Source organism: Arachis hypogaea, chromosome 7, assembly GCF_003086295.3.
Source record: "Arachis hypogaea cultivar Tifrunner chromosome 7, arahy.Tifrunner.gnm2.J5K5, whole genome shotgun sequence".
Classification (NCBI taxonomy): domain Eukaryota; kingdom Viridiplantae; phylum Streptophyta; class Magnoliopsida; order Fabales; family Fabaceae; genus Arachis; species Arachis hypogaea.
In genome coordinates this window covers 2,773,629-2,793,434 of record NC_092042.1, presented here as the reverse complement: position 1 = coordinate 2,793,434, position 19,806 = coordinate 2,773,629, and the positions used below count along the sequence as shown (strand labels likewise).

Here is a 19,806-nt window from a genome sequence, read left to right as displayed (position 1 = left end):
GTTACTTTTTCTCATATTCTCGAATAACTTAGGTCTCCCTTAGCTTGCAGTAATAATTTAGCATCTCTTCTATTCTTTAATACCCTATAGGAAGAATTTCAAGTATATAAAGTATATTGGTTTTTCAATAATTTTAACCGTTAATCTCAATTATAAAAAATATATATTAATTAAAATTATTAGGACGTCGATATTTTAGGTAAAAGTTTTTGATGACCTAGAGAAAAGAAGTTGAATCTATGACTTTCTTTTAACTTTGATTAATTGTGCATCAAATCAGAAAATGAAACTTAACTTTTGTTCTGTTTGTGAGATGAATTATATAGAAGATAATTTTATTTTGTCTCATAAATTATGAAAATTAAAATAAGTGCGGGAAAGAAGAAGATGACACAACCATATATCATGTTTCATTTGTCTTATGCAATGCAACCTACATACAGTCTCCACTACAATGTTGGTGAAATTTTTAATATTATTTTCACTATCATTTCAACCATATAACCTCAGCACACTAAGTGCTTATCCAACTTAACAAGGGATGCATCAGATACAAAATACAAAATAGAAATACAATCAAAAGATACAAGAATTAAATCTTGGCCTTTCTCTCCAAGTTTCTCTGTTTACCTTTTCTCTCAATGGCTTTTTTTCTTAATGCCTCACTTATATGCCTTTTATCACTGAATAGAAATAAAGAAGGATATAACGTACAAACAAAATATTCAATGATAAACTATGAATGAGATAATGTTTAACAGCCTTGACACTATAAGATGAACTGGATTTAGCACTCTCTGATGAAGCTCTCGATCTTGGCGGAATGTTTCTTTGTTGTAGAAACACTGTCCAAAAAGTTGAACTATTACAAAGAAGTTCTCAATGAAACTCAGATTTTGGTTCTCTCCCATTGAGTAGAAATGAAGATAATTTTTCTTTTTCTATGAGTTCTGTTTCCATACCTAGGGCTTGCGTCACAAAGTCAGCTTTTTGAATCTTGAGCTAGCTGAGGTTTTACTTCCTTATGCTTTATCTTTAATCAGATCAAAAAATAAGGGATTTTGAATCAGAGTTAATCAACGCAGCTTTCTTGAAAACAGATCCTCAGTGGGTTTGATAAATCCAAACCATTAACCTTGTACTTTGCCTTTAAATTTCATTATCAATCATTGATTCACAACAGATTAAAGTAACTTCCATTTTTTTTGTTTTCCGAATTGCATGTGCAGAAAGAAGATGAATTCCACAAGTAATTTGCTTGCCTATTAATAGAAAATTTTTACCTTTTTCTTTTGAAATAGATCAGTTGTTTGAGTTGATTTAAAGCTCCATTGATTTGATGTAACTTTCGAGATTTACTTTTCTTTCTTCTTTGATGTTAAATTGAAAAAGTAAACTCCTCTTTTTTTTTTCTGTACAATGCCCGAAACCCTGTAACACCACCAGCTGAGAATTGCTTTCCATTTTCCTAAATGGCAATGAACTGAATTTCGGATTCTTTTTTTTTAGGTCAGATGAATTAGACAACTTCTAATTCTAGACATTATTCATGTATTACACACCCATACACACTACATAAATTTATTTAAAGGTTCATTTTTTTCTTTCATAGGACTTAAACCTAGGTGCAGCTTCTTGTGAAGCAGCAGATACTGCCACTAACTCCAAACCTCAACTGCTTGGATTCGTTTTCATTTAGCAACCTTAATCGAAGTAACTATGGCTCAGATATATAATTTCCTTTCTTTGGGTTGCTTCATGATTTTTGTGCCTACAACATTAACTAAACCATCAAAACACCTTTGGGCTATTATTCCAATTAATATTATGTTTGTCATTACCAAAATATTATTGTTGTTTGCTAAACTCAACATCTGGTACATTTAAAAATTTTCTTATACTATATTATAGTATTAACTAGAACATCATATACAATAAAATAATTTTTTGTGACAACTTTTTTATTATTTAACGACAGTTTTAATGGTCACTAAAATTCTTTACGACGGTTATAAAATCATCGTCAATACTATATGCAATATTGACAGGTGAATATGTTCGTTACTTAGATGCATCATTTCCAATGAAATTGTTGGCTTGTTGAAAGGATACAAATTCAAATTATTTGCCTCTACGAAAGATTTGGTTTATTTTGGCTTTTTCTCTTCATATAATTATTCTCATTTCTCATCAACATAGTTATAAAAAACAAACATTTTGCATTTAATTTTTCAAAAAAAGACAGTAAGAATTTATGCTTGAATATATTAAAATTAAAAGTGATACCTCTCTTTTATAGTTCACTAACCAAGATGAACAAGTAATAAAATGTATTGATAGTTAGTTGATAAATATATATAAATCCAGGAATTTTTGAGTAAATATCCTTTTCGATCCCTAATAATTTGTTTGATGGACTTTTCACTCTCTAAAATATCTAAAAACTTAAATCGGTCCCTATTTATTTTGATATATGTACGTTCCAGTTCCTATTTATTTTGAGTAAATACTCTTTCCAATCTCTAACTAAGGATTGGAATGTACACATATAAAAGTAGATAGGAACTGATTTGAATTTTTAGATTTTTTAGGAAGTGTGAAGTCCATTAGACAAATAATTAGGGATCGAAAACACATTTATTCGAAATTTTTTATATCGTAGAATATCACAAATTAAAACAGATCGAATTTGACTTTGAGTGCTCCAATCCTTGATTTTGATGAAGCAAGAAGATTTGAAAAACGAAAATAATATTCTTTTCAGAATGAGAAGGTAGATAAATGAGACGAACTAGGGTTAGAGAATTGGCATAAAATGATAGGGTTTTCTACTTTGACTAAAAAAAAAGATAAATGAAGGGTTAAAGTAATTAAAAGTTGCTTCCTTAAGCTTTATTACTTGCAAACACGTTTTCTTTCTTTATTATTTTAGACAACAACTACTTCCAAATTAAAAGGCCAAATCAAAAGTAAAGTACATGTGTGAACACTTCGTGATTTAGAGTCAAAAGGGTCCCATTTTTATTAATGATCTTGTTTTTGTATGACATCAATATGGTTTATCAGTTTATCATGATTGATTCAAACCCTTCCTTTAAAGAATTAGCTAACAGGTAGGGTCTTAACCAAAATTGAAAATAGGTTTTAGGTTTTATGTATCTTTTATTCTCATTTTGTATTTTTATCCGTAAATAGATATGGTTATTTTTATTAAATATGTATTTTTTAGCACATACTACAGAGTAGTTTTTTTCCAAGTAAATATCTAAATACATCTTAAAAAATTTTAGGTAGGATATTTTGCTTTTCAGTTTTCAACAAATTTGTATTCGCTATAAATTATTGATAATTGTTTTTGTTGGATAGATTGAACCTATTATAATTTTGAAAGAGATTTTTTTTATACCGAAGATAGAAAAATTCGAATCTGCAATTTTTTAGATGAGTATAGAGAGATTATACTATTTGAACTATAATTTGTTGGCATAATTTTAAAAGAGATTAATTTATCTTATAATAATTTTTTTATCCAGTTATCTTATAATAAAATTTATTAAGAATTTATTTATCTAACACTCATTAAAAATATGTGAATAAATCTTCTTAAATTTTTCTTCCAATTATTTTGTCAAGTATGATTTTTATCATTCATTCATTCAATATTTTTTTTTATCTCAAAGTGTATGATGAGATATCATACTTTATAAAAATAATTGAGAAAAAATAAAAAAAGTCTATTTCTATTAAAAATTTGATTAAAAGTGATAGAAAGGACAATTTGTGTATGAAAATATTTCTTACAAACTTTTAAAAAACAAAAAATTGTTAAAATCAAAATATCTGATCTATAATTTATTAGGAATTATATATATATATATATAAATTAATTATTTAAGAAAGTTACTCAAGAGAAAATATATCAATGAAATATACTTTCTACATACTTCAAAATATTATTGTAATAATGCTTATTGATAAAAAAAATTATGATCAAACCTTGGCTAAAAAGGGTTTAGTACATATAATTACCATTTATATAAAATCGAATAGTTCCAAATTGTATCATTTCACTTTCATTTATAAATCAATATTCTTATGTTATATAATATATCATTCATTATTAAAAATTAAAACAGACAATCAAACGTGATCATTACCTAATAAAATGTACTTATGTCTTTTTTTTTAAATAATAATAAAAAAAACATTAATGGGCTTGAAAACATGGGTGAAAGCAAAACACCAAAGTGGTTCATGTTGTCTCCATCTATCTCTGATTCGGTCCTTTGGGTGTGTTTGTAACTCTTACAAGGAACCTTCTTTCTCTATCTAAATTCTAAAGTTCTAACCTTTGTTCTGGTCGCACCATTTAACACTTCAAATCAAACTTCTCACTAATACAAATCCAAATCCAAATTCAATAGTTGACCAGCTTGTCCCTTATTCCCATCCAACTTTTCACAAAAACCCAGATTCTCTGATCCATTTTCTCATATACCCTTTTGCATATATTATCAAAGTTTCAGACTTTGCTTAATTTTTCTGCATATTCTTCTCTTTTCCTTATCTGGGGTCTCTTCTATTATCTTCACTTTCAAGGTTCCTGATCCAATTCCAAAGCTTTATTATTATATTCATTAACATCTGTTTGTATAGTCTTGTTGAATTCTCATCTGGCTTTTTTTTATATGCGTTGACTGATTCAGCTTCAAGTATTGTATTGGTGGTGTTTGTTGAATTGTCTGAACCATCTTTACTTTCTGTTTCTGTGACACAATCATGGGTGGTTGTTTGAGTAAAAAAGGATCAGAACATGAATACAATGGTTACAGACATGGACATGAACCCTATGTGAACCAATCAAAGAACCCTCCTCCACCTCCACATCATCATCATCATCATCATCATCATCATCAACAACAACAACAACAACAACAGCAACAACAACAGCAACAACAACAACAACAGCGGCAACCTTACAATATACCTGAGAAACCTGCTGCACCTCAAGCCAATTGGAACAAGAACACTGTTCCTGTTCCAAGTCCAAAACCTGTTATCAGGTCAGATACAATTCTTGGGAAGCCATTAGAGGATGTTAGGCAATACTATACCCTTGGAAAAGAATTGGGGAGAGGCCAATTTGGTGTGACATATCTCTGCACTGAGAATTCAAGTGGCCTGCAATATGCTTGTAAATCGATCTCAAAGAGGAAGCTTGTTAGCAAATCTGATAAGGAGGATATAAAAAGGGAGATTCATATTATGCAGCATTTGAGTGGACAAGCAAACATTGTTGAATTCAAAGGTGCTTATGAGGACAAGCATTCAGTTCATGTTGTCATGGAGTTGTGTGCAGGTGGTGAGCTTTTTGATAGGATCATTGCAAAGGGACATTACAGTGAAAGAGCTGCAGCTTCAATATGCAGACAGATTGTGAATGTTGTTCATATTTGCCATTTCATGGGTGTGATGCACAGGGATCTTAAGCCAGAGAATTTCTTGTTGTCCAGTAAGGATGACAAGGCACTTCTCAAGGCCACGGATTTCGGCCTGTCGGTATTCATTGATGAAGGTAAAAATTTTGATCCTTTTTCACACATTGGTTCTTTGAAATTTTTAGGTTCATAAGTTTAATCATGACAAAAGAGTGAACTGTTCTACCATACTCATGTACTGTTCTGTAATTGTGTGTCTGAAACTTATCTGATGATTTTCCTTGCTGTGGGAGTGGGAAATTTTTGTAAATTGTTCAACCTTCCAGATCAAAAATTAACCGGGGTTGTTTCTGTCAATTTGTTGACAAAACTTGTCGTTAATAGTCCTGAATCTCCTGATTTGTTACACTTCTTTGCTGTCCAATTTATGCTAAGATTTGCATATATGTTTCTTTAAATATGGACATGTAAATTAATTAACTTTGAATATATATTAGGATGAATATTTAAGACTTTGTGAGGATATCAACTTTTTCCTTTGGCTTCCGTAGCACTTCTGCACGGTAGACATGGTATAAAGTAGAATTAAAGTATGATAGCACATAAAGTATTGATGTGGTCCTTCATGGTGACTTCACTTGATTGATCAAGTTGACCAGATTCTATTTTTTGATTTGCATTCTATCCTTAGGTTTCACGAGATTCTTGAACTCAAGATGATTAGGAAATGTTAATATCTTGTGCATAATTTCATTTTTTTTCAAATGACAAGTTTCTTACTTATTTTAGTTCCATCATAATCCACCAATATCTGTTCAGATATAATCTTTCTGCAAGAATGCAATTTCACCTTGTTTTTGTACTTTCTCATATTTCTAAAGCAGGACTTGTTTTGTCTAATAAGATAGTAAGATTTTTCCACCTTGGAAATGGAATATATATTAATTATCTTTCTAACTAATTCTTTCTAGGCAAGGTGTATCGTGATATAGTTGGGAGCGCTTATTATGTTGCCCCGGAAGTTCTACGTCGTAGATATGGAAAGGAAATAGATGTATGGAGTGCAGGAGTTATATTATATATCTTACTCAGTGGTGTGCCTCCATTCTGGGCAGGTAAAATGCGACTTTGATATTAATAACAGGATAATAATCTCGTGTTAGAGCCTATCATTTTCTTTTCCCCTGTTCTTCATTACAAATTGAGCTTGATGACTTTGTTTCATTAAAATGTTATGTAGAGACGGAAAAGGGAATATTTGATGCCATATTGGAAGGCCATATTGATTTCGAAAGCGCCCCATGGCCAAGCATATCAAATAGTGCTAAGGACCTCGTTCGTAAGATGCTTACACAGGAGCCAAAGAAACGCATCACTTCGGCTCAAGTTCTTGGTAGGTTAACCTTGTTTCCGATTCCTATTGCTGATGATTGAATGTATAAGTTGTAGCATCATCCTTAAGAATCTTCTCGGTTGAAGTATTTTTAATTTTTTCTTCTAATTGAGTCCATGTATTGTATGAATGATTAGAGCACCCATGGATTAGAGAAGATGGAAATGCTTCTGACAAGCCAATAGACAGTGCAGTCCTTTCCAGAATGAAGCAATTTAGAGCAATGAATAAACTAAAGAAACTTGCACTCAAAGTAAGTATTTTAATTGTTCTTTGATTCTTATTGTATTCAGTGGCATACTTAGTACCCCTAATTAGAAATTATTGGGGGAAAAAAAAAGAAAATAAGAGATGGAAACAGAAAATATGATTTTGTTGTTTTCATTTTTTCTTTCACAAAATTCTAAAAGTAGAAAATGCTGAAAATGAAAGCAGAAGTTGAACGGCCTCTAATGGTTAAACATTGAGAAATATAAAACATATCATTCTAGTGTTCTTGTTATGACATCATCTCCCATCACTCTTTCTAAACCATAGTATAGAGGTATGTAAGTCTAAGTTGGGAATGATAAAACTGATTAGATTTTGATACAATTTTAGGTCATAGCTGAAAATCTTTCTGAAGAAGAGATCCAAGGTTTAAAGTCAATGTTTACAAATATTGACACTGACAATAGCGGTTCAATCACATATGAGGAACTAAGGGCTGGATTGCAACGACTTGGATCGAAACTCACTGAAGCCGAAGTGCGGCAGTTGATGGATGCTGTCAGTAATTCACAATGTTTATTATTATTGTTGTTGTTGTTTTGTTTCTTTTGAATCTTCTAAGCTTACGTTCTTATTCCTTAAACCAGGCTGATGTGGATGGAAACGGCACGATCGACTACATAGAATTCATCACTGCTACAATGCATAGACATAGGTTAGAAAGAGATGAGCATCTCTACAAGGCCTTCCAATATTTTGATAAAGACAACAGTGGGTTAGTCCTTCTATCTTGATTTTAACTTTGAATGTTAGATGTATGACACTGTCAATGAAGTTTCATGTGCATTTCTATATTTTTAAGTAAGGCAAAATTAACAGTGTGTTTCTTGTTTATTATTTTACCAAATTTATATGTTATGGTCATTGGTAAAGCCGCGTTGTATCTTGTAATTTCTAAATATTGTCGGATCTCTGAATCCGTATTGTGTTGTGTTTGTGTCATGTAGCAGTATTTGTGCTTCATATGAAGTATCAATTGATGAATATTCCAAACTTGATTGCATTTTCTTTAATATTGACTCAGGTTTATTACAAGAGATGAACTAGAATCAGCCATGAAAGAATATGGTATGGGTGATGAAGCCACAATCAGGGAAATCATATCTGAAGTTGATACAGATAATGTAAGCCTATTTTCTTATTGAGTTGCTACAAGTTTCTAATTTAATTCCATCCTCCAATTCATAATAAATAACAGACAGTTGGTCGAGTAATTAGCTCACTTGTCCGCTTAAGCAAGTGTTGGAGGTTCGAATTCTATCTTGTGCAGTAGCAATCCAGTGGCCAACGACAAACCCTTAAATGAAGCCTAGATTTGTGAAGGATTAATCCTTGGTCTATCGGATTTGGGGATATCGTCAGCAATCAAACAATAAATAAACAGACAATTTGGACGAAGTAGATTATGTATCACTTTGTCGAAATTGACAAATAATTTTGAAAAGGAGGGAGTAGTTTTTTTTATATGAGATTTTAGTTATACATTATTAATAGATTAATCTTCTATTTTATTTTTCAGGATGGAAGAATCAACTATGAAGAATTTTGTACAATGATGAGGAGTGGAACAACTCATCAAGGCAAACTATTCTAAATGAAATAATTTCACTAGTTTTGAGAGTCTGCAGCTGCTAGGACCCCTCTAGTGAAAAGGCATCATGTACTTGTAATGTTCTTAGAAGGTTTTCCAATATTTAATAAAAATAAATAATATTATCTAACAGGGCATGTAAAGATTATAAATTTTAGATTTGTTTTTGAGTTTCAAAATTTCAATGCCCTGAGTGACTGATATCAACTTTCTTTGGTTTCTTTTTTTTTTTTTTCCCCTCTCCACTTTAAAACATTATTTTTTAATCTCTCATGTAATTTGTTGCTTGTTGTGACTTCTAAAGTCAGCTGAAATAAAATTTTGTTGAATCATAAAATTTTATCTAATGTTTATAGCATGAATAAAAAAGATAAAATAAAATCTTTTGATATTAATATTTAGACCATAATATTAGAAATCCAACTAATAAGATTTGAGAAACTATTGTTGTCTCTTTTATGAGTTACTTATTTTAATTATTTATTTTTGGGATTCAAAAATTAAGACCATTTAAGGGACTAATTTTGAATAAGAAGTCAAGTTAGACATATCGCGATTTCATTATTTTCCGATATTTTAGTTAAACAAAATTAAGACGCGTTAACTATTTATAATGAATTTGAAAATGAAATTGAAAATGAAAATGTTTGTTGGAACAGTTGGTGTTGAATCTATTTATAATATGTTGATTTTGAAGACCCTATTTTACTATATTGAGAGATTGAAACCTATATATTTCCTAATGTAGTCACATTTTCTTATTGGTGAAGTTGTCATTCTCTTGTTCACTTGCCTTTTATATTGTATAAAGTCACATTTTCTATCTCCTTTTAGTCTTTTACATTGCAATCAATTTTCAAAGACTGCATTTGTTTATTGAGAGTTCAAAATTGATCATTGGTAATCAAATACAAGTTAGAGAAACATTTAAAGGTCTACATTGAAGGTTAGTTCCTTTTGAGTCATGAAAATGTTACCATTAGTTTAATATATATATACATAGTTTTTTTTTATCAACTATATCTCATGTTCTTTTTCTGTTCTTTTTTATTTTTTTTCAATTGATTTACTTCTCATGGGTTCTTATCATTTCATTGTTATGGATTCTAGTTGATAGTCTTGATTAAAAATAAATAAATAAATGAAAAACTAGTTGAAAATTGTTACATGACATTTGTATCAATGAGAAATAAATTGTTCTCCTTATTCATATGATATGGTTAGTATTTATGTTTAATGACATTATTAATTCATTTTGTAACTGATTGAATGTTATGAAATGAAAAATTTGAAAAGCACAAATAACCCAACATTATTAACACTATAAGAAATAATTTCATGTATTGCATCCAATTCATTAGTAAGACTTAAGAGACAACAAAAACAAAAATGGAAAATAGAAAATGCTGTCACTAGTTAAATATGTATATTGTTTTAACTGGAAATTACAAATACATAATCTATATATAAACCAACTAAAAGTAGTTATTTGAATTAATTCTTTTCTTTCATTAAATAATATTTGTCCACAATTATTTGTTATTTGACAGCCCTATTAAGGAGGTATTAACTAATTTTTTTCCTCCATAATTTCAATCCTACTTCTATTCTCTTATTTAGTTGTAATGATTATTTTACAATGATTCTCTGTATTGATGTATAAATAACATTTTCCAATAATATTTCTAGACTCAAATCCAAATCTTAATTTAACATTTATTTTTGGAAACATTATGTAGGACAAAATAGCTTTTATGTTATAACTAAGTTTTCTAAGATAGTAATTAAGTTATTATCAAATTAGTCTCATAGTTACAAATTCTTTGCAGCTATAATTGTTGTGTGACAAATCACAGTCCATAATCTCAACATTCTCAAGTATATGGGTGCTTGTATAAGTAAAAGCCAAAGTTCAAAAGCAAAAGCAAAAGCACATGCACCCTACCCATTTGATGAAAGTTCTGAATCAATTCTTGGGATACCATTTGAACACATTGGTAAGTTCTACACTTTTGGGAAGGAATTAGGGAGGGGCAATTGTGGTGTGACACATTTGTGCATTGAGAGATCAAGTGGCTTGCAATATGCATGCAAATCAATCTCAAAGAAGAAGCTTCTAAGCAGAGGTGGTGATTATAAGGATGCCTTAAAGAAGGAGATCCAAGTTATGATGCATTTGAGTGGCCAACCAAATGTTGTTGAGTTCAAAAGTGTTTTTGAGGATTCTCTTTATGTTCATATTGTTATGGAGCTATGTTCAGGTGGCCATCTTCTCCATAGGATTATGCAAAAGGGTCATTACAATGAAAGAGATGCTGCTTCATTGTGTAGAGAAATTGTTACCATTGTTCATCAATGCCATTTCATGGGTGTTATGCATAGGGACCTCAAACCAGAGAATCTCATGTTTTCTACTAGGGGTGAAGATGCAATTCTTAAGGCCATTGATTTTGGCCATGCCTCTTTCATTGAACAAGGTAAGAATTGATCTTTTGTTTGGTTTTTCAGTCTATTTGGTTAAATAATGAAAAGAATAATGTTATTTGAACATCTAAAAATAAATGTTTATAAGATACCGAACAAAATAGGATAGAAAACAAGAATTAGAGTCTAGTAAAAAGGACAGCACTAAAACCTAAAGACGATGCAATGAATGTTTAATGTTTTTCAAGATTCTGTAAAGAAAAAAGTGAAAACGATAAATGAAAACAAAAAACATGATAAGAGTATCTTCTTGAACTTGGAATATGTAATAAACTTTCATTGATTAATTCATACAGGAGAGAAATATGCTGATGTTCTTGGGAGTCCATACTATATTGCTCCAGAAGTTCTAAAAGGCAAACATGGAAAGGAAGCAGATATATGGAGTGCAGGAGTTATATTGTATGCCTTACTCAGTGGTATGCCTCCATTTTGGGCAGGTAAAGTTTGACTTTGACTTTGACTTTCACATTAAGAATCATTACCTTGTATTAGAGCCTAACACTTGAACTTTTCTCTGTTGCATTCTAGACTTGAATAACTTTTCCATTTACACAAAATCTGTGCTGCAGAGAAAGAAGAGGGAATATTTAGAGCTATACTACTAGGTCGTATCGATTTTGAAAGTCATCCATGGCCAAGAATATCAAAGGATGCTAAAGACCTTGTGTCTAAGATGCTAACACTTGATCCAGAGAAACGCATTACATCTGCTGAGGTGCTAGGTATGTAATTTTTAGCATATATAAGCATTATTTTATAATTTGAATTTTATTATAAAGACTCCGTTTGGTAACTATTTTAGAAAGAACATGATCGATATACACAACTATTCTGTCCTGTCTCTGTCTTTTATTTTTATATTTGTATTATCTATCGTCACAAGACTCTTGCGAAACATAAACTAAGGGTGTTTTAGTTGGACATTCCTATTTGTGGATACTAATTTACACTCAAAAATCACTTATATAGAATGGTTTTAGCATGATTAAGGACTTAATTTCCCATTTAGTGCATTTAATTTCTCTACTAATTAAATCATTTGAATTGTATGACTTGTAGAGCACAAGTGGATTAAAGAAAATGTGAAGGCTTCTTCTCATCACAAGCCAATGGACAATGCAATCCTTTCCAGAATGAATGCATTCAGAGAAATGAATATGCTAAAGAAACTTTCCCTCAAAGTATGTTGTTCAACCACACAAGCTGCATGAAGAAACCACCATATTCTTTATTGCCTAAGAGTTAGTTAACTCCTTTTATTGTTTATTTTCTAATAATCGTAGGTTATTGTGCAAAATCTTTCTAAAGAAGAGGTCCGAGGTTTGAAGACAATGTTTGCAAATATGGACACTGATAATGATGGTGCAATCACCTCTGAAGAACTGAAGACAGGAATGCAAAAACTTGGTTCAAAGCTTACTGATTCCGAAGCGAAGCAGATTATGGATGCTGTAAGTGTTGCAACCTATTATCATTGATTTAGCATCATTTATTATTATAATCTGTTTATCTTCATTTTTTATATATGTCTTCAAAATCTTTAATTACATTTTATTGTCAAATCTTAGGTTGATATGGATAGAAATGGCACTTTTGACTGCCTAGAGTTCATCACTGCTGCAATGCACAGGCATAGATTAAAAAGAGATCAAAATCTTTACAAGGCCTTCCAATATTTTAATATAGACAAGAGTGGGTAAGATTTTCTACATTAATTTCTTTTCCAATAATATATAACACATGAATAATAATTTTAGTTTGATTTTACAGTTACATATTTTGGATTTTTGCTTTTTTGGCTTCAGAAACATGCAAGTATTTCTCCAAATTGACATATTTACTCTGGTTCATTACAGGTTTATTACAAGAGATAATCTGAACACACTCATGGCAGAATTTGGTGCCAATGATGAAGTCACAATCAATGAAATAATCTCTCAAATTGATACAGATAATGTGTGCATATTTTATCTTTTTGTATTGAGCTGCTATAAGATTCTATTATAGTTCCTCAGCTTATACTAAACTCAATATTATTAATCTTGTGGTATCACAGGATGGTAGAATAAGCTATGAAGAATTTTGTACAATGATGAGCTGTTAGAGTGGCCAAAATGAAGATGCAAATAATCATACTCGTATAGACACCCAAAAAAAAAAAATCATACTCGTATCGACAGAATAAGGAATAATGATTTTGGAATAGAAAGTTGGAGTAGCACCCATTGTTAAAAAGATGGTGAAATCTCATCTAAGGTGGTTTGGATATGTGGAGAAAGCTAGAACGATCTTTGTATGATCAATTTTACTACAGATATGATATATGATACAGCACAATAACATCATTTGATCCATATGACCGACTCCACCCAGTGGGATAAGATTTTGTTGTTGATGATGAGCAGTTAGAGTAACCTAGCAAGAAGGCAATGCCTATTCTAAATCACAGAATATCTCTGCACAGAAAATTTGTTACATCCAATTGTTTGGTTTCTTCATTCACTTTTATTGGAATGTAATTTCAACATTGTATTAGAAAGAAGTTAATGTTTAAAAAGTTCCCCTTAGAAAAATACTTCTAATAAAGAATAGCCTAATGAAATAATGTTTAAACTTTAAACTTTAAAGGCAAAAAACAAAGAATAGTCACACTATAATTTATTAAAAAGGACTTCATTTTCTATTACTTATAATATGAAATTCATCCTCATATAATAGAAAAGAAAATAACGGATCATTTGCCAAGGTTGCAATATAAACTATAAAAAGTTTACTAAAGCTCAAAAAAATCTTAACTACAACATATATTTTGCTTCCCCTCATTTAGCAAAATCATGAGGCTGGAACACTTAATTTTTTCACAAGCTTCGTTACTAAACTCTTATACTCTATGCTTTGGTTATCTAGCAAATGATTTCAGATCCATCTCAACTTGTTGAATTGTCCATTGCATATTTTCCAATTTCTGCAAAACATCATCAATATAAGGAATAAATAATAATTCAACAAAGCCAAATACTTGAGAAAGTTCATATGCTAGGTGGTTTATCCCATACCAGAGTTTCAAAGCCAACTTCAAAAAATAAATAAATAAATAAACAAAGAGAAAACTAACGTTGCATTTACAAACGGCCTAAAAGGCCTAAAAACTAAGGAAAGAAATATAATCACCTCTAAAATATCCTCATACTCCCTTGCCATGTCCTCAAATTCATCATCAAGACCTTGGTATTCCATCAGGCGAGTAAACTGTTAAAAAGGTTGAAATATAAAAACTAAAACATTATCACAACCATAAATATAACCATATAAGTATTACACATTTGCACTTGATGTAACTGGAACAAGAACCACATTCTGAAATTGCTTCGAAGCTAGAGACGAAATTGGATCATGTCTCATGTAACAGATACAATGTCAGTTGTCAACCTTGTCATTGCCTTAGCTTTTTCAAAATATAATACTAGAAGTAGAAGATGAAGATGATTATTGCTCAATCTTTTCTTGTGTTACTATCATAATAACTAATCACTGAAATACCAAGACATGCATGAGTAAACATAAAAACATACCGCTTTATTATAAGTATCAGAAGCTTCTTTAGTAGCCTCAACAATATATTCCCTAAGAACAAAACGGGTAAGGAAAAAACAAAGCTAAATTAAAACTAAAACAGATCTACTTACAAACTTAGGATTCAATGGTTGTACCTTATCTTATATAGGGCAGGTACGGTTTCTTCATTGTAAGTCTTATAAAGGAAAAAATGCTCTAGGACCCTGACATGCAATGGAAAACATGAATTTTATCAGATAATGTCACCTGGAAAAAACTTAAAGATGCTGCTAAAAAGATAATTTGAAGTAGATATACGATGCATATGACGTAAACCAACCGATGTTTGGAATTCATAAATTTGTTATAATTTCAGCCATATAGAGAGAATCATATTTAAAATAAAATAAAATACAGATATGATTTGAATTTTAATTATTAAGAAACATTAATCATAGCAAAGGTAACAGATAAAAAACCAACTTCAATTTTGCATCCATTGCCTCACATCTTTGACAGAGCCATGACTTCTTCACTTCATCCTAACAAATACATCGGGGGTAAGTCGAGAATATGCAGCCTTAGCAATTATAATGGAATTTGTTAAATACTCACATAATCATGTTGATGTCCCAACTTAAAATTATTAAATAGTTCAATAATCACCCCAAGTATCTGCTCCAGGACCTATTAAAACAGGTTTTAGTACGTAAAATTGTGAAGATGATGCAAGAGATGGAAAAGAATGTAAATTGCAATGCCTCAACTTGCATACACAGAAAAAAAAAGTGTGCAATTTCGTAGGGAGGTGATTATACTCAGTGTCTATGCATGTACATTATAGTATTCAGCAAACTTTCTATATGCAGAATAAAGGTTCTCTCGCAATGCTGTTTCTTCTCTTTCAATCTGCTCAATCATTGACTTCACCCTGTTTAGATTGAGACACTGCAGTTAATAGCTATGTATTCAAAAGTCAAAACTATTAGAACTGGAATTATCTATGCTCTTTAACTCTACTTCATATTACAAAAACATGAATATTTGCTCTATGACATGACAATTTTCCATGTTACAAGTGAATAAGAACTTTCAAACAATTAAAGATTACGTTACTGGAATTAGCTCATACCTTTCTGCAAGCAACGAACTCGTTCTTAGACTTGGAGATGAAAAAGAATCTAGATCAAGAACCAAGGAATCAGTTAGCAAATATTACAAATGATAAACCAAGGTAAAGAATCAGCATCACACAGTTAATTAGAATAATAATATGCAGATTACACTTACTATTTTCGTCGACATCCAATACAAAGGCACTTAATAGCATATCACATTTCAATTTCAGGCGATCGTCTATCTCACGGGAAAGAGACTTGCAGTATTCTCTCATATCCTAAAGATTTTTGTTTTTCTTTCTTTAGGTTTCAATGATGAAAGTACACATTTCAATTCAAATTTAAAATTATGCTAAAAGTATACCCCAGATGATGGTGTTTTTTGAATTTGACTTTGCCACAAATAAGCAGGTGTAATTCCCAAAAAGCGATCAGGGACACCAAAAATTCCTGGTTCCGCCGAATCTACTACGCCAGAGAATGCAGAATTAACCCCACTGATGGAGCTTCTTGGAGTAGCATAATTTGCAGCATTGCTTGAATAGATGGTGGCACTGGGACTGGAACTGTTACTATCAATGAAGCTTCTAGACACCACACTCAACTTCTCAATATCTTCATGCTCATGAAGTTTCCCATCTTCAGCAATAAGTGGAAGTCTCAATCTTTGAGCCGCCTCGGCCACAGCCATCCGATGCTCTAAAGTCTTATGCACCTAACAGAATGAGAAAATGTAATTTTTGTTTATGTCAATCAACCTAAGCCATAACCAACAACCATATGTAAACACATAATGCAAATCCTTACATAGTAATGTACCAAAGATTATAACCAACAAAAAGGAAAAGAAGTTAGCAGGATAACAAATACGAAACCCTATCATGCTACGTGTATACTAAAAATCAGCTACCAAATCAGCCACTTAATACATATTGGAATATAAAATACACATTGAAAATTATTTAAACAACACATGTATTTATTCAAAAATACATAATGGCTAATTTGGTAACTGATTTTTGGTGAGTACATAGCATTTTTGTACAAAACCTGAGAAGAGTTCATCGTTCCAAGTGGCGAATGAAGACCACCAGAAGAATCGGTTATTCCGCCGGAGCTCGATGATTCATGATACTCTTCCACCATTGCAACCACCTCGGAGTATATTGCCTTCAATCAATGCAATTCACCACATGGATACATCAAAACTATCACACAATAAAATTGTTCTTAAACTAAGCATGCCATGCAATTAATCAAATCAATAGTTTCATGTCCATGAACAAGGTGATTGTAACTTTGTACCATGGCTTCCAGGTAGCGTATTCTCTCCCTGCACATTTCCTCTCTTGCCTGCGTAGAATTCAATTAATGAGAATCAAAATTGAATTCAATGAACACATAATTTGAAGGAGAATTGTTATTATTATGATGATGATTATGATTACAAGGTGGAGATCGTTGTAAACATTGATGGACATGAGAGATCCATCGGGTGCCATGCAGTAACGCTCCAGCTGATCAATAACATGTCTCAATTCGCTTGGTACGTTTTGTCCCTTCACCATTTCTTCTTCTTCTTTTTATTTCAAGAGTTAGACGTCACTCTCTCAAATCTCAATCAAGCTTCCATCGCCAACTTCCAATAAAAAATTCAGATAAAATAAAGAATTTAAGCGTGCAACCAATTATATACGGCCACATTAACAAAAATAAATATATTTTATATTTGAATGGTAATAAAAAAAAGGATATAATTGTATGATTATGTAAAATACGCATCAAATACATTTGTCAGCTTCACAAATTTTTTTGCCCTAAAATGTCTTTGTTTTTTTTGGGTAAACTACCAAAAATTAACTCGAATAATTTTGATACTGACAAAAATGCATCTGAATTTTGCTATCAACAAAAATGTCCTCAAATAATTTTAAAAAATGACAAAAATATTCAACATTAAACATACATTTTTTAAAAAATACTTTAGAAGTTAAATTTTGTTGTGATTTTTTACAAGCATGATTAGAAAAATGAAATATTATTATCTTAGCAAAAAATCACCAAATTTTAAGAATAATAATATCTCATTTTTCTAATCATGTTTGTAAAAATTTGCATCAAAATTCAATGTCTAAATTATTTTGTAAGAAATATATATTTAATGTTGGATATTTTTGTCGTATTTTAAAATTATTTGAGATTATTTTTGTATCAACGTTAATTTATTCAAGTGTTTTTTTAGTGGTTTACCCATTCTTTTTTTTGGACTATTTTTGTAATATCAATATATACCTTTTGTTTTTTAAGAAACTTTTTTTGTTTTGCACCAAATATTACCATATATTAAGACAAAAACATTATAATCGGTGAATTCATCTAGGAAAAAGGTTTAATTGCTATAAATAACTGTGCAATTTAATTAGATATTTGTATATGTAAAATTTTATAGTTAAATTAGTTAACATAATGTAATACTGCATGAATTAATATCTCTATAAAGTCTATTTTGAGTTTGATAAAAATTAAATAGAAAGAAATAGTGTATAATTTTCTTTCCCACCAAACAAAAAACAGTATCCAATATAATTTCATAATGAATGAGACATTACCAACTTTTATAAGATTCTATCTACATAATAGATATGCACCAAATAAACCACCAAAATTAATGACGGTAAATAATATATTTTTTTACTACTATTACAACTAATTATTGTAAGGGTAGTGTTAAGGAGCCAATGGCCTAGTGTACAATGTGTATAATGGGCTAAACCATCCGAATACCAGGAATAATAAACATCTCATCCTAAAAATTTAAATTAATTTTGGACTTTAATATCATGTCATGAATCCCCACTCATCCCAAAAGCATAACTGACAGGACAATGTAACACTAATGGTCATATCTCTAATACTTCCTAAACCTCCATTGTACACATTGTACGCTTAGACCATTGGCTCCCTATACTTTTCCTTATCGTAATCCCAAAATTTTCTCAATTCTATTATTTCTCATATCTGTATTTCTAAAAATGTAGCTTGATAAACATAAACGCTGTGTTTGTGTTTGGAGACAAGATAGGACATGACATGACATGACATTAAGATAGAAATAATAAAACAGAAATATTAAAAATTATTTTTTATGTATTATGTTTGGATACGATAGACAAGACACTAATGTAATATCCTGTATTATGTTTGAATAGATATGGACAAAACTAAGATATTATACGAAATGACTAAAATAGCCATGTGATTCCAAATTTTTTACATCAAGTACAAATTAATTTAATAAAAATAATAATATATAGAAGTACAGGAAATTACAAAAAAGAATTGGCCTATAAACAAATAAGATAAAAATGGTATTAAAGTAGCAAAATTAAGAATAAATAAAGTAACATAGAGTAGAAAAGTGAATTAAGTCTCCATTAATACAGCATGCCTAAGGGTGGCAAAACAGGTTAAACCCGTCGGGTCGACTCGCTAAACCCGCCAAAGCGGGTCGGGCTAGGATTTGGGGCCCGCTAAATTGGCGGGTTTTGGCGGGACGAGGCGGACCGATCCGCTAGGCCGAATATTTTTATTTTTCTTTTTTCTATTAAATAAAATAGTGATTACTATTATAAAATTAATAATTATAAAAATTTCAAACACTTTTTTGTTTTTATTTTTATTCTTCTTTTAGTTATTAACTTTATTTATTTTATTTTACAATTTCGTATATTTGCTTAAATTATGTGACTTATTTTTTAAAATAAAGATGATTCTATTGACAAATATTATTTTGAACAATTTTATTGAAGTTAAAAATTAAAAAAATATAGTGAAAAAATTATATTATAATTTGACTATTTTTTATTTGTATTTGATTTTTTAATTATTATTTTTTGATTAATTTTAATGAATTTTATTTTTAAAAAAAAAAAAGAGTCAAGCGGGCTAGTCCGC

At 30.5% G+C, this 19,806-nt stretch overlaps 3 protein-coding genes across 7 annotated transcripts; 2 read left to right on the top strand and 1 right to left on the bottom strand.

The window, feature by feature from the left end:
• Window positions 1-4,212: 4,212 nt before the first annotated feature.
• Window positions 4,213-9,029, top strand: LOC114924201 (calcium-dependent protein kinase 2). 3 transcript variants are annotated; one of them, XM_072198961.1, is made up of 9 exons: window positions 4,213-4,599; window positions 4,707-5,575; window positions 6,410-6,553; window positions 6,679-6,831; window positions 6,969-7,084; window positions 7,432-7,599; window positions 7,689-7,816; window positions 8,126-8,225; window positions 8,621-9,029. In XM_072198961.1, the coding sequence occupies exons 2-9, from the start codon at window positions 4,780-4,782 to the stop codon at window positions 8,693-8,695; spliced, it is 1,680 nt and encodes a 559-aa protein (XP_072055062.1). In that variant the 5' UTR covers window positions 4,213-4,599; window positions 4,707-4,779; the 3' UTR covers window positions 8,696-9,029. The 3 variants fall into 3 exon arrangements, with proteins under 3 accessions (XP_072055062.1, XP_029143668.1, XP_072055063.1); XM_072198962.1 differs by having other exon boundaries at window positions 4,245-4,599; window positions 8,300-9,029; XM_029287835.2 differs by having other exon boundaries at window positions 4,222-5,575; window positions 8,300-8,899.
• A 466-nt stretch (window positions 9,030-9,495) lies between these two features.
• LOC112703908 (calcium-dependent protein kinase 2) lies at window positions 9,496-13,752 on the top strand. Of its 2 annotated transcripts, XM_029287836.2 has the most exons (9): window positions 9,496-9,638; window positions 10,522-11,169; window positions 11,473-11,616; window positions 11,749-11,901; window positions 12,239-12,360; window positions 12,463-12,630; window positions 12,748-12,875; window positions 13,036-13,135; window positions 13,236-13,752. In XM_029287836.2, exons 2-9 carry the CDS (start codon window positions 10,575-10,577, stop codon window positions 13,281-13,283), a joined length of 1,458 nt encoding a protein of 485 aa, XP_029143669.1. In that variant the 5' UTR covers window positions 9,496-9,638; window positions 10,522-10,574; the 3' UTR covers window positions 13,284-13,752. The 2 variants fall into 2 exon arrangements, with proteins under 2 accessions (XP_029143669.1, XP_072055064.1); XM_072198963.1 differs by lacking the exon at window positions 9,496-9,638 and having other exon boundaries at window positions 10,436-11,169.
• An 84-nt stretch (window positions 13,753-13,836) lies between these two features.
• On the bottom strand, window positions 13,837-17,475 carry LOC112701956 (AUGMIN subunit 4-like). 2 transcript variants are annotated; one of them, XM_025752781.3, is made up of 13 exons: window positions 17,301-17,475; window positions 17,158-17,205; window positions 16,903-17,022; window positions 16,217-16,567; window positions 16,025-16,130; window positions 15,867-15,915; window positions 15,572-15,665; window positions 15,350-15,421; window positions 15,218-15,276; window positions 14,890-14,958; window positions 14,752-14,803; window positions 14,351-14,428; window positions 13,837-14,144 (listed from the first exon to the last, which is right to left on the bottom strand). In XM_025752781.3, exons 1-13 carry the CDS (start codon window positions 17,418-17,420, stop codon window positions 14,079-14,081), a joined length of 1,284 nt encoding a protein of 427 aa, XP_025608566.1. In that variant the 5' UTR covers window positions 17,421-17,475; the 3' UTR covers window positions 13,837-14,078. The 2 variants fall into 2 exon arrangements, with proteins under 2 accessions (XP_025608566.1, XP_072054699.1); XM_072198598.1 differs by having other exon boundaries at window positions 13,837-14,428.
• Window positions 17,476-19,806: the final 2,331 nt, after the last annotated feature.